The sequence below is a fragment of the Vidua chalybeata genome, chromosome 6, assembly GCF_026979565.1.
Source record: "Vidua chalybeata isolate OUT-0048 chromosome 6, bVidCha1 merged haplotype, whole genome shotgun sequence".
Classification (NCBI taxonomy): Eukaryota; Metazoa; Chordata; class Aves; order Passeriformes; family Viduidae; genus Vidua; species Vidua chalybeata.
In genome coordinates this window covers 46,469,949-46,483,322 of record NC_071535.1, presented here as the reverse complement: position 1 = coordinate 46,483,322, position 13,374 = coordinate 46,469,949, and the positions used below count along the sequence as shown (strand labels likewise).

At 36.9% G+C, this 13,374-nt stretch overlaps 1 protein-coding gene across 1 annotated transcript in view; it reads right to left on the bottom strand.

Moving 5' to 3' along the window:
- Window positions 1-1,884: 1,884 nt before the first annotated feature.
- Window positions 1,885-13,374, bottom strand: part of MUC5AC (mucin 5AC, oligomeric mucus/gel-forming) — a 42,410-nt gene continuing 30,920 nt past the window's right edge. Inside the window, exons 29-44 of the mRNA XM_053945860.1 lie at window positions 13,087-13,310; window positions 12,067-12,241; window positions 11,625-11,875; window positions 10,169-10,352; window positions 9,609-9,807; window positions 8,539-8,717; window positions 8,231-8,300; window positions 7,416-7,487; window positions 6,681-6,740; window positions 6,411-6,430; window positions 5,514-5,548; window positions 5,025-5,147; window positions 4,035-4,163; window positions 3,337-3,394; window positions 2,625-2,730; window positions 1,885-2,116 (exon numbers count right to left, since the gene is read on the bottom strand). Of these exons, the coding sequence (XP_053801835.1) occupies window positions 1,885-2,116; window positions 2,625-2,730; window positions 3,337-3,394; window positions 4,035-4,163; window positions 5,025-5,147; window positions 5,514-5,548; window positions 6,411-6,430; window positions 6,681-6,740; window positions 7,416-7,487; window positions 8,231-8,300; window positions 8,539-8,717; window positions 9,609-9,807; window positions 10,169-10,352; window positions 11,625-11,875; window positions 12,067-12,241; window positions 13,087-13,310 (2,117 nt within the window). The remainder of the gene's footprint in view (window positions 2,117-2,624; window positions 2,731-3,336; window positions 3,395-4,034; window positions 4,164-5,024; window positions 5,148-5,513; window positions 5,549-6,410; window positions 6,431-6,680; window positions 6,741-7,415; window positions 7,488-8,230; window positions 8,301-8,538; window positions 8,718-9,608; window positions 9,808-10,168; window positions 10,353-11,624; window positions 11,876-12,066; window positions 12,242-13,086; window positions 13,311-13,374) is intronic.

Sequence of the window (13,374 nt, the reverse complement as noted above, 5' to 3'; positions counted from 1 at the left end):
GTACAGTCAGAGCTGTGCTGGCTGGCTCAAAGTACTCTATTACTAAAGCTGAGTAGTGTAAGAAAAAATTTCATAAATGCCAGAAGTTTGTCTCCAAAAAGGAGACCGAGGACTTCTACAATTTTATTTGAACAAAGGGAGAGAGTCCACCATGGAACACACCTACGGCGTTTTCTCTCTCGAAGTTTCAGAGGGGGCACCCTCCTTTTATCCTAAACTGGCCACATGTTGCCCTCTTCCTTTCCCCATTGGCTGAGGCACTAGGAAGGTTCAGCCTTCCGGAACCGCCTACCACATATCCAACTTTGAACCTACTATTTTACCCTAAAATTCAGAAACTCAGGCTGTGCAGAGCCTTGTCTGTTTCAGGAGCAGAACTGCTTGGGCTCTGCAGCAAACCCACTGCCCAAAGTCAGTAGAGACACTGGGACCCATTTCAAAGACCTTAACACCCACACCTTCACCCAGCAAATTGTAAAGAGATGAGCTTTCCTCTCAGTTGCAATCACATAGATCTACAACAGTGCTATTTCAGAGATTTATTTATGTTGCAGTGGGCTCTAAAACATGAGATGGGCTGGTATGAAATACTTTGGCTAGTTTATGCCAGTCAGGTAAAGAACTTTCAGGGTTACAAAACATTTGCAGACTCAGAGAGGTGCTTGCTTTCCAAGAGTTCACTAAGTGATAGCAGCTGAGGTGATGTGCTTGGAACACTTCCAAGTATTTGGTTGTGAGTGTTTTTCATTCAAAGCAATATCAAAGCTCTATAGTGGGTTAGGTACCACAGCCTACATTGATTTTTGATCTGGAGCTATGTTTTATGGACCCAGCAACTCTCATGCAAGGGATTCACTGAAAAGTCAAAGCAGATGTGCTGTAAAATGCTCAAAATTTATTAATCATAATTGCTTTTTTGTTTCTTAAGGAACAAAAATAAAATAATATTCAAAAACAAAAGAAAATATACCATACCCAGACAACATGACTGAGAGTAAGAAATGGGATATTAACATTAATTCTGAAAGAAATGATCCAATAAATCAGTTAAAAAAAAAAAAGTAATAAATAGTAGTGGTCCAACTTCTTGAAGCTTCCTAGGAAAGAATTTACAATTATTATTATTATTATTACTACTACTATTATTATTATTATACTTCTGTTTTAAAAATCCTTCATATGCCTCTGTTGCCAAATATATATATATATTTCTTCTGTAAACAGTTAACCACATAACAAAACAAAATTTAAAAATCCATATTTTCATACAGCTACTATGCTGATGGTGTTATGTAAACAAAAAGTAGTGTGCAGCAGCTTCTCACAATAGGACTTTTCCTTTTCATCACAAAAACATGTAGGGAAATATGTCCATCATAAATTGTTCTGAATATTGAAGTTTATAGTTTTGAAAACATATGGCTTTCTGCCCTGTAAGTTTTCCTCAGAAAAAACCAACCAAACAAAAAGAAACAAACAAACAAAAAACCCCCCCAAAAAAACAACAACAAAAAAAAAAACATATAGAAGCAGAGGGGTAGGGTTTTCCTTGGGTTTGGTTTGTTTTCTGCATTTGTCTTTTGATTTTTCTCGGTGAACTGGAATTAAAATGTTATTAAAAGTCCAGCAATTCTCAGAAGACAAATGAACAGAAAATGTCAAGATGAACTTACACCTCTCAAGGTGTAAAAGAAAAGACATAAAAACCAATGGGAGATATATTGATAATGAAAGCTGAAATTCTGTAGACAGACATACTGGGGGTTTATGCAGAAAACGTCATCTGTTCATCCAAAATTTTAGCTGCTCTTGACACTTCTGTATTTTTTGAAGTTTCTTTATTTAGTCTTATGCTCAGCCCTTGTTTGAGGACTCTCTCTAGTTCTAATTTTTGACATCTGCTTGCTCCTGAGAGGTCTTTTTCTGCTGTGTCTCCTGTTGGGTGTTGCCTTGGGTAATGCACTCAGCACCCACACAGCTGCATCTCTCCACATAGGTGTAGGAGTGATCCAGGGAGTTTCCATCACTGCACATCAGAGTCACCTTTCTCTTGCTGGTCTTGATTTCCTGACAGCATGAGCATTTGTGCACCATTGTGTTTGTCATTTGAGAATATCTGATAGAAAAACCAATGAGAAAGATTCAGAATTTATGTGAGAAATAATACTGCCCCTCCCACCCATTACAGAATATAACCACAAGTTTTGTGCTTGCATGTGGGACTATTGCTCAATATTAGCATTCTTACAGTATTGTCATGAAATACAGGTTAATTGCTTTTCATTGTAAAAATATATGATGCTAAGTCTTCATTAAGGCACAGGAAAAGTAAAGAATTATTCCAGATCATGTAGTGAGCCAGTCTAGTGAGAGAATAATGAGAAACAAATAACTTCATTTTTAAATGAGCAAAATCAAAATTTGGGTCTTTTTACTGTGATATTGAACAGGCTGTTAAACTCGGGGTAATCAAGCTAGTACAATGCCACGTTAATTAGCACAATGGAAACAGTTGATATCTGGGTGGATAATGGACACATCAGAAAAACACTTGTGATTTGCTTGATGTAACTGGTCTAAAGAGTAGAAGACAAGAGGCCACAATTATCTTTTATGCCACTTACCGTGAGTAAGCATCACAGCTGCCTTCACAGTATGTTATCTCAACAGGTGCAGGAGATAAACAGCCATTATAGTTGATGACAGTAGTCATATTGTGCTTCATACAAACTGAGGTCATCACAAAGCAAAGGAAAACAGGTTAAAATACATGTGCATAAAAATAGATAGCTGTGTATGATGCAACAGTTTGTAACTGAAAACTAAGGTGGAAGGAGCTGAAATAGGAAACTAAGTCACAATGCATATTTTTTAATTGCTGAGGGCTGAATGAAGACTTGCTGTTTGTGTTATCAGTGGATGAAACATTCCTTTTTTTCTTAGGCAACTTGATTCAGAATGCAGAAATTAAGAGCAGTACTGTGGCAACTGCTTGATGCACACCCATCTCTCAGAACTTGCTTCACTTTCCTCCTTAAAGAGAATGTATCTATGGAAATTGGAGAGTAGTCATAGTCCTCACCTTCCCAAAAAAAGCCAGCATTTAAGAGAAGGGGATGGGAAGGTTCACCATCTGTTTCACTAGGACCTAAAATGCATAGTGGAAATGTCCTGTTCCTTTCTTTTCCACCTGTTTCCTTTCTTACTCCAGTGAAGCATCGAACTCAAACCTGGTCAGATGACCTCTTCTGTCTATGCACCCATTGTGCAAAATGGGCTAATATACCTAATCAGGCACATTTAATCAATACTTTTAACAAAATTATTATTACTTACGTTTTGGTACTCTTTGGCACACTAAACAGCAGCCATCGTCAGATAACCTGATATCTTCCTTAAGTGGGAAAACATAAAAAGATAACTCAGGTTTCATATCTGCATACTAAAGCAGACTTTCCCTGCTTCCTAATTCTCTCTGGCACCAGAGACTGTGTATATTTTTGTATTGACAGGAAATCTAATTTCAAGCAAGGCTAAGTATTAAGGGCACATCACTACTTTAATATTAATAAGAGTTATTTCCTCCAGAAATGGAGAAAACCCCTCAGTTTAGTAGTATAATTTCAGCAAGCAATAAAGCTCCTAGTACAATTAAGCCAAAATATTGTGACCAAAGTCAGTAAAGGTGAAGGATTATAACAGAGAGGGTAACACAATGAGTGAAATGAGTGACGTGCCAGAGGCTGATTTTTGCTTCTAGGTCCCTTAACACTTTAAGGAATCCAAAATATTATGCTGTATCCTTTTCTCTAATGTCTGATCCTCAGTGAGGATTGAAATATAACTCATTTTAATTTTGAGTTGCTTTTCTGAGATAAAATTTGACTGGGACCAAGTTCAGAGAGGATAAAAAGAGAGTTACTTCCTGCATGATGCTTCTGCTAGTTATTTTCATTGGACACCATGATCCTTCTATCACTGGTGTTAGGCACTGCAACCTTTCCAAAAATGAGAACTGGTAGAACAGTACTTACTGGATCACATTCATCATAGTTCAAGGCAGGACAGTTTGCCTCTTTGATGACTTGAATGAACTGGTCAGCATGTTTTTCACATGTGTAAACAGTACAGTTATCACCAGGTGGATTCCAGTTTTCTCCTTCCTGAAAGTAGTCAAAAATGAATGCAAACTAAAATCTTCTTATATAAAAATGAAACAAAAGCCTCCAATGTCTTATTTTTGCTGTGTATAGTAGTTTGATTATTCCTAACAACTTCCTTGAATTTCAGCTGATAATTATTTGCCATATTATCATACTACTTATTAAGTGGTTTTCATTAACCAAGTGAAGAGGCTCTATTTTTATCTGGATATAGATGTGCTTTTTGTGTGAATAGGGTAAGTACGTGGACTCATTTGGAAAGAATAATTTGCATTTCAATGATTTTGTCATTAGAATTTACGGATGTGTCAAAATGCCTTCACAGATAAAATTATCCTTTGAACAATATGGGTGCTACAGTTTCAGAAATGGAGGCAAACAAAAGCCCTTTGCTTTCACCCATGTATTTTCCTATGTTGATTTCTGAAAGCCATTGTTCAGTATCATATCACAGTTGCTTCCAGAAGTCTTAGAACTGGTGTTTTGTGGTGTAAGGTACTGTTTAGGCTGTATGGAGATTGTCCAGCCCCTGCCTGAGTAAGCATTTGTCTGAGAAAAGATGGACGAAATAAATGTGACAAATACAAGGAGAGGAAAGAATGAAAAGACTAGCAGAGTTCCCCAAAAGTGAACTAAACCTGAGGTAATTACATGGAGCACATGTGTAATGTTGTCTCCCAGAGTCACTACACAAGCTGCTGCCTTGCACGTGCCACAGCACCGTCCGGGTTCCACTGTGTATTTATAGCCCTGTTTTGAAAGGAATAAAGAGACAATGGCATTAAGTCAGGTCACTGACCTGGGCTGGTGGTTACTGGAGCTGAGTGGGGTAGGAATTTCTGGCAGCAGAACAGCACTCACCAGTGGGCAGTATGTGTCACAGATAACAGGCTGGCACATGACGGTAAGGTGGTGAGGCCTTGAGGGAGAGGATGCAGAGCAGGAACATTCTTCACAGGGGCCTGATGGAACAGCAGCTCCAGGCTAGGGGAAGTTGGAAAAACCCATTATTAGTCAGTTAAAACAGGTTGCTCTGTGTATACACGTCACAGAAAACACAAAGATGAACTATGTATAGGCTAAGCTATCCATAAATACAATTTTGGTTGTTTTATTTATGCAGAGTTTCTGTTTTGGTAATATCGGTTTTGGAATCAAATTCTGCTAATGCAGAAAGGAGAGCCGAACATGATTTTGCTTGTACAGAGAGTGTTAACCTCAGTGAAATAATGAATAATGTTTCATCTCAGCCCTTCCTTCAAAATATAGACCATGATAGATGTCTCAAAAACACTACACTGTGAGCTATGTGAGGGTATATTTTTATAGTGAGCAACCCTGTGTACTTACTGCATAATAGGTTTCGTTGACTACACAGCCCTGTCCTGTAAAGAAGGAAGAAGGAGGTGTAAGTTTTAGGAGGCAGAAATGCATGAAAAAACTTCTGTTTCATAGCTTTGTAGGCCCATTTCATAAGCCTGTGGCAGCAGCCTTAAAACACTCATTCACAAAAAGGCCCAGTATGATATCAGAGATAACTTGCATCTTTCTTATAAGGTTTTTGTAACTTAGAAAAATACAGCAGTAAATAGCATATGAGGAGGGTGCACGATACTTACTGCATTCAAAGATAGGACAGCAGTTTCCAGGTGGCATTATTGTGATTATTTCCTGCCCCTCTAAGCACTGAGGTGTGATGTCAGTGCAGAGGCTTGTGTTACAGTCTGTCTCATGTAAGAGAATAAAGAAAATAAGCTCAGAATTTTTGAATTAAAGCAATTTTGTTTTACATGAACTTCTGAAGTCTTCCCATGGGGTAGATATGGTGTTTACAAAAGATAGTTTAATGACTAATTCAGTCTATGTGCCAAGGTGTTTTCAATGTGATTGGGCTTTCCCATAATCTTTGTAAAACAAAACACTGAGAAGAACAGAGTAGTATTTGCTGGAAAGAGACAATTTCAAAGAGAAATTTGTACCAATGGGGAAATCTGATGACTCTATTTGATAACTGGTTCTGGAACTTTCCTGAGTAATTTTTAAATAGTCAGGACTATTTTTAAAGTTAATTTTCTTAATACTGGTCTTTGAAATTGAAATTGTTTTAAATGGTTTTCAAATATTGTTTCAGATAGTGGCAGAATCAAAGGCTTTCAGTGTTAAATTATAGAAGATTTTCAGTTACTTTTCTATGTCTAACTATATAAAATCTTTTAATCTTTACATTTGTTATCTTCAGGCACTTACTGTATGCCCTCAAGAAGGCTCTAAAAAGCAGGATGAGAGAGAAAAGCATTATGACATCAATGCAAAGTATTAAAAAATGTGAAATGATTGCTGTAGTTCCCTAAAATTAATATAGCATATTGCCCATGATAAAGAACTAAGACAGTACTCACAGCACTCAGTCCTAGTACAGCATGGATCTTCTGGTATTGGTATCTGAACAGGCATGTAACCTGGTCCTTCACAAAATACTTGCTGTGTCAGAGAACATTCGTGCTTGGTACACTTCACCTTAAGAGTATTTTTGTCACAGACACATTCTTGGCAATCTTTTGTCCATTTTTCTCCTGGCTAAATAAAAAAGAAAAACACAGACAATGGAAAGAAAAAATTAAATATAAAAATAAACCAAAAAAATTTTATTTGCTTCTAGTTAACATGTTCATATAGGTATGTAGTGATAACTGACTATATCAGCTTTTTCATATTTCAGATTTTATAGGAGACCCTCAAACTGTTTATTTGGGGAAGACATTGGGGGCTACTAAAGGTTCTGAGTTCACAAAGCTATTACTTTCTATATGCTAATAGTGTTAGTATGAGGGTTACAGGAGTTCTAAAGGAGAAGTGATTGAGCCTTGCATCCATTTTTTAAAAAAAATTATCATATGACATCCTTATATTCACATTAGGTTGCTGATTTCCATGCAGCTGAGGAACTAATAATGCAAGACATGAACATGATAAGCAACAGGTAAGCTTTGTTATCCATCTCTCCCTTCATTTCTAGTAATTTTAACAAGCCAAATTTGTGGAAATAAAATAAGTATATATGCCTAACTTCCACTACTACCATCTCTCTCTCTCTTTTTTTTTTAAAGTTTTTTTTTCCCTGTATGTGATGTTATTGAAAGAATATTTTATCACTTATTGTTAAATTTCTTAGGGGTGCTCTAGTACTCATTATTTTTAAGACTGAACAAACATTTGTGACAAAGTTTTGGACCAAATATCATCTTGTTTCACTTGTCTGTGCCCATTAAGCCATACTCGTTGTGATACTCACCCTTCTGGACATTCCATTTGATTCTCTGCAGACTAGAAATAGAAAAAGACAGACAAACAAATGAATGGGTATTTACACCAATGAAAACTGACAAAGGAGTACATACGTACAGTTTCAAATAAAAATACTGTGAAGATAAAACTAACAAGAAAATTAATATGCAGACTAATTTTGCTGAACTGTAGAGTTCTACCATCTTGGTGGGTCTCACGTAAGGAAGGATGATGGGACAAAAGGGTAATATTGACTATGATTCAATTTGTAATTGGGGATACTAAGGGAGGCTGATTTGCAATGCTCTGACTGTGTAGAAGATGACTATAGAGCTCAGGCCTCCTGACTAATAATGCCCATCTTTATTTATTCCCCAAACTTGCTACAGATGACTTACAACATTCAGAGATACAGATGTTACTCTCTGCATGCAAGAGTGTCATTCCTTCAGGACAGAAACAGCCTTCAGTTACTCCATAGCCAGGACGCTCATAGCTGGAATGGGAAGAATATATGTGCTTGAGTAGAACACTTTTGTGGTGAGGAAGAGGGCAGAGCAGTGTATCATGTCAGATGCAAGAGAGACAAAAAATATACGCTTTCTGAAGGGCAACAGGAAGCACGTCTTCCTAGAGCTGATTGATATTTATAAATCTTGAATAAGTTAGTGAAATTCACAACACATTTCATTGTGAAATAACTCAAATTTCTGAGGAAAGTAGATAGATAAGAAAAATATAAGCAGGTGCTTCAGGGTGGGTTTTTTTTTGTTTTCCAATACCTTTGGTCACAGGTAGCTGGATTAATGGGCCCACAAGGCTTGTACTCCATGCCTGATGGACAGCTGAATGCTGTATGGAAAAAAAACAACAACAACAAAAAAAAAAGATTAAAAATTGACAGCAGATGCATTTTTTTTCCAGAAAAAAATTACTACAGCTTTGCCTTCTTCACCTGCGGCTTCTGTGAGAAAAGACCCCACTGGATTTATGTAGACAGTAACCAAGTGTCAGATGTAAGACTTGTTTAGTGACTAAAGCGCTAATTTCTACCATTTATCACACACATTTTGAGTCCTGCAATACTTACAACACGTATTTTTGGTCATTCCTCTCCAGTCAATGCAGACACCTCTAGCAGCACACTCTGTAGCATATATCTCCAAACTGGAACACTGCATGGATTCATCATCTATGCGACATCCATCAAAAACACAGCCTTTGAAAAATGGTTCGGGTGGTATCACGGTGTGACATTCTGCAAAAACCCTGCAGACAGGAAAGAAAGCAACCCCCTTCTATATCAATGAGCCATTATACAAAGTCTGTTCCTGTCAGACAACACTTTCCAGTTAATAGCATGTGACTCTGCTTCAGAAAGGAAGGCATTATGAGAAACAAAACCCTAGGAATGGCCAGTAAGCTGGGAGATAGATTCAGGAAAGATTAAGAAATCTGAAGTGCCTTTTTTTTCTAAAGATGTTAACGGTCGTAGTATTTCTGTATGTGTACACAACCTTTTAGCTGTTTGAGACTAGAAATTTAGTGTAAAAGGCAAATGCACCAGATTGAGAAAAAAGAATGAAAAAAAGTAGCAATAGAAAATTCACACATAAAGTAGCTCCAAACTTACTAGATACTACAGAAAGCATGTATAAGATGGCTTTTATAAATAACTTTGTCAGCCTACACAGGTATAGGACAAACTTCAGGAAACAAGCCTTTGCACTTTTGGAGATCCATATTGTAGGTAAAATGTACAAAGAATGAAGGACATTTCTCAGCTGTTTGTATCTGCTCTCTTCACCTGTTTGGTAACTGGGTTCTCTATGATTTTAACTGAAGACCCACTTCAAATTTAGAGTTCAGTCTTTGCTTAATACTTAATGAACAAACTCTGGAAGTATTGCATCAAGGGAGTATTGATTTTAGTGCTTGCTGCATCCCTGATTTTCTGACTTTACCTCTGCTTGCTCAGTTATCTTTGGTTATACAAATCATTAAGGCAGACTAGTTTTTTTTGCAGAGGCCTTTTACTATATGTATTCCGTCATTAAGCTGACATTTTCAGCTATTATCACATGCCGAAGCTATAGCTGTTATTCTTCTTTGAAGATACTGAGACAGTTGTGTCTAGAAGAAATGAATTTGTTTTCTTACTCGCTCAAGATAAGCTTGCAGAGTGGAGGCGTCTGACACTGCGGCTTTGGTGGAGGTGTGGTTATAGCTGGTGGTATTGGTACTCCATGGCACGACTTGTTGTTGTCAACAATCCAATGATGAGCCATTTGGGGACAGGAGGAAATGATCTTACCACTTGGTAAGCGGCATTCATCTTCTTTATTGTTTGTACATGTTCCTGGAAGAGACAAGCTGGGTAAGTCTCATAAGCCATGTCAGAGATACACAATACATTCCTGGGCTGATATGTTTAGGTGTGATGTGCTCATGAAATGCATATTTTGCCTTGCTTCATAGGGAGCACTTTAGCTATAGGAACTTTAGGTTATGGAAAAATAAGCAGATGTAAAACCCCAGCCCCAAAGAAATATTGAGCTTTTGACATCCTACAGAAGTTAAAGAGCAGAACTGTACTCATTTCCATTTACTGCTGTTTAAAAATCTCTGTCAATTGTAAGACTGCATAGCCGGAGTGGGTGAGCATAACCGTGGTAGGGATGGGGAAAGAGGACCCCCTCCAATCTGTGCAGCCTTCTTACCACATTGTCCTTCAGTGTTGTTGCCAAATTTGCTGTATGGGAGCTTGACAGAGAAAATCAGACCACTAAAGGTGATGACAGCACCAATTTCTTCTATTTCAACAATCATATTGATGCCAAGAGTGGAGAAAGAAATGCCATCTTTTTTGAAGCCTGGTTCAACAATCTTTTTGTTGAAGTACATCTGAATGCAGGGTTAAAAAAAAACAAAACACCACGTCAGAATAAGCACTGCTTCTGCCTGATTGTTTTAAATAATATATTTGCTAATCTTCATAATATGCATAACTCCATATTGTTGTTCATCACATCCAGTGCTGATTGGCATCCTAATGACAGTGTATAATTGCATTGATATCTTGGCTTATATTGCTATATTGCTAGAATGTGATAATAATCTAAGTGGCCTCTACATACTGTGTTTGTGATGATTGTATGCTAATACAAAGTATTCTATGCATATAAATCCAAGTATTTTCATTGTATCCCTCATGATTATGTGCCTTCGAAACATTTTTCATATGAAAATGAGTGGCAGTTTTCTTTAGCTACAGAAACATCCCTGCCATTATTATGTAATAACTTTGCCAGATAATCACACCATCTCTGTATTACATAGTAATTGATATTGGAAGAGTTGTCTGAATTCAAAATGAAGTCAGATGCCCTTAGTGCCAGTTTTATCTAGTAGTGATCATATTTATTTGTTAACTTTTCAATTCATAGCCAGTATCTTATATGAATTAATAAAGGTAAACTTATTTGCCTAACAGTTTTTTGTTAGAAGTTATTCTGCAACTCTCTTCTCACTGAATCAGGCTAAAGCACGAGTTAAAATAGTCAGTTACTGTTTTCTTTCACGGGGAACCAATGTATGTTTCTGACTGAGAATTTGACATGGCACTGTAAGGCGAGAGTGCCTGTTCAGACAAGCTTTTCTCCCTTTCTATAGATTCTCTAATCAACTAATAGATTCTCCAGTGTAAGAGTGGGACTATCTTTTTATTTTCATTGGTTTGCCAACACTACTTTGGATCATGAAGTGTAAGTTACCCCTTTTCTTCAACTATACGTCTTTTCGCTGTAGGAAATTAAAGGGAGAATCGTGTCAGGGCTGTTTGGTGACAGAAGTTCCATATGGAGAGAAAGCAGTCACCCAGCAGATAAGGGATACATATCCATCTTTCCCCTGGGAGAAGACTCCTGCTTGCAATTTGCATTTGTATTTCTTCAAAGTATGCATGTTTACATAAGCATATGGCACAATGTACCAGTTTTCATGAAATATGAATTTTGTTCTTAGCATCCAGTGCAATCCTTTTTTTTCCCCTAGTGATACTCTCTGCCCTGATCACCTCCATGATGTGACATTCTAACAGACTGTATCTCAAAAAGGCATTAGTAAGGTTTATGGACACTATTTCTTTTTTGCAAAAATAGAAAAAAAAGTATTTACCACATTGGTCATCACACCATTCATGAGTTGACGAGTCAGCACCACTTCTGCAGATTTGTAGAAAATAATAATGGATTTAGGGCAGGAGAGTCCATCTTTTGCATCGCAGTAATAATTGTCAATGTAAACACGGAAGTTGTCATATCTAGGGACAATCTGTTTCACCAGGACGTAAGTGCAGTTTTCAAGGAAGGTATAATAGGTTCCATCAAAAGTAATGTAATGAGGATCACCCCATCCACTACACACACCTGGTACAGAGAAAATATTTGGAAGATTAAGATGAGAATTTAGGTAGAAGAAAATTTTAAAACTGGAGATACTGCAATTTGTAGAGCAACCCCAAGAAATGAAAATGCCTATATAATCTGTGTAAAGCTTGGCTTTTTTTTTTTTTTTTTTTTTTTCAAAAAATGTTATTCCTGAATCTATTGATGCTTACATTGACACTCATATCGGTAACAGCATCCATTTTCATCAGGTACCAGCATTGGTGGATATTTGTTTGCACAGGTAATTTCCTTTACAGGTGGGCAGTATGTTGGTACTACATCTATACTGTTGTCTCCATTACAGGTGACTTCTGTACAGTTGGATAATTTGAATCTTTCTCCAGGCTGCAAAATGAAAAAAAAAGCTTTTTTCACAAAACTCTGTAAACAGGTATAAACTTTACTCCTCTTTGTAGATTTATGCTATGATGTTTCCAGTAAAGGTGGTGTTGGAAAGGAAATTAGTATGTGTTTCTTCTATTCAATTTGTGGTATTAATGATTTCTAATGTCAACTAGAGGTATTCAAAATTCTGACCATGTTATGGGGGATAACTTTACTTTTCTGAAACTAAAACAAAGACTAAAATGAATATTTTCACTGGGAGTAAAAAGTTGTCAAAATTCTATAGGATTAACTTTTTTAATGCTGAAAGGAGGTGGAAACCTTAACTACACCTTTTTCTTCTGCACGAGGAGCTCTTCTGGAGCTTAGGGGACATGTATTAGGTTACAGGAACTGATTTCCTCTATACTGTGTATAGTGTACTTCAAGGTCAGCAGAGAACATAACAGTAAAAAAAGTTTAAAGGTGCATAGATAAAATGGCAGGACAATGGAAACAGATACAAGCCTTTACTATATCTTAAATGTTTCCCTTTAGTGCAAAAATACATAAGAAAACTCCCTCTACTACATCAGCGAGAAGATACCTCATGTATGCAATGCACCAAAGAATTTTACTAAAAATAGAGTAACAAGACTATTGTCACTTGCTTTATCAATATAAAAAACTGAAATTCAGAAAAAGGAAAAATTTGAATATTATGTCCTATATATTGCCCATCATTAGCAAAATAAATAAGACAATCAGCACATGTAAGGTAGAAGGACTACAACCTCTTCCAATCAGGTACCACCCAATAAATCATATTATTCCAACAGTCAAAAAATAACACAGAAATTACATACTTGTAATGGAGGGTAAATAGTGGAAACACAACCATGAAAAACAGCACTTGTAGGCGTGGAAGTCATAGCAAATGCTGTTGTTACTGTAGACAACTCAGAGGAAGTGGTGGCTGGCAGAGTAGTGACAGGACAATGTACAGTGTGTCGTTCAATATTACATGTTGGGCTACAGATGGCATAAAATCGACAGCCTTCACTATCCACCCTGTTGTAAATCAAGTCACCTGTAGAAAAAGAAACAAATAAATAAAAAGAACTCAAAAAAAAAAAGAATAAAAAAAAAGGGCA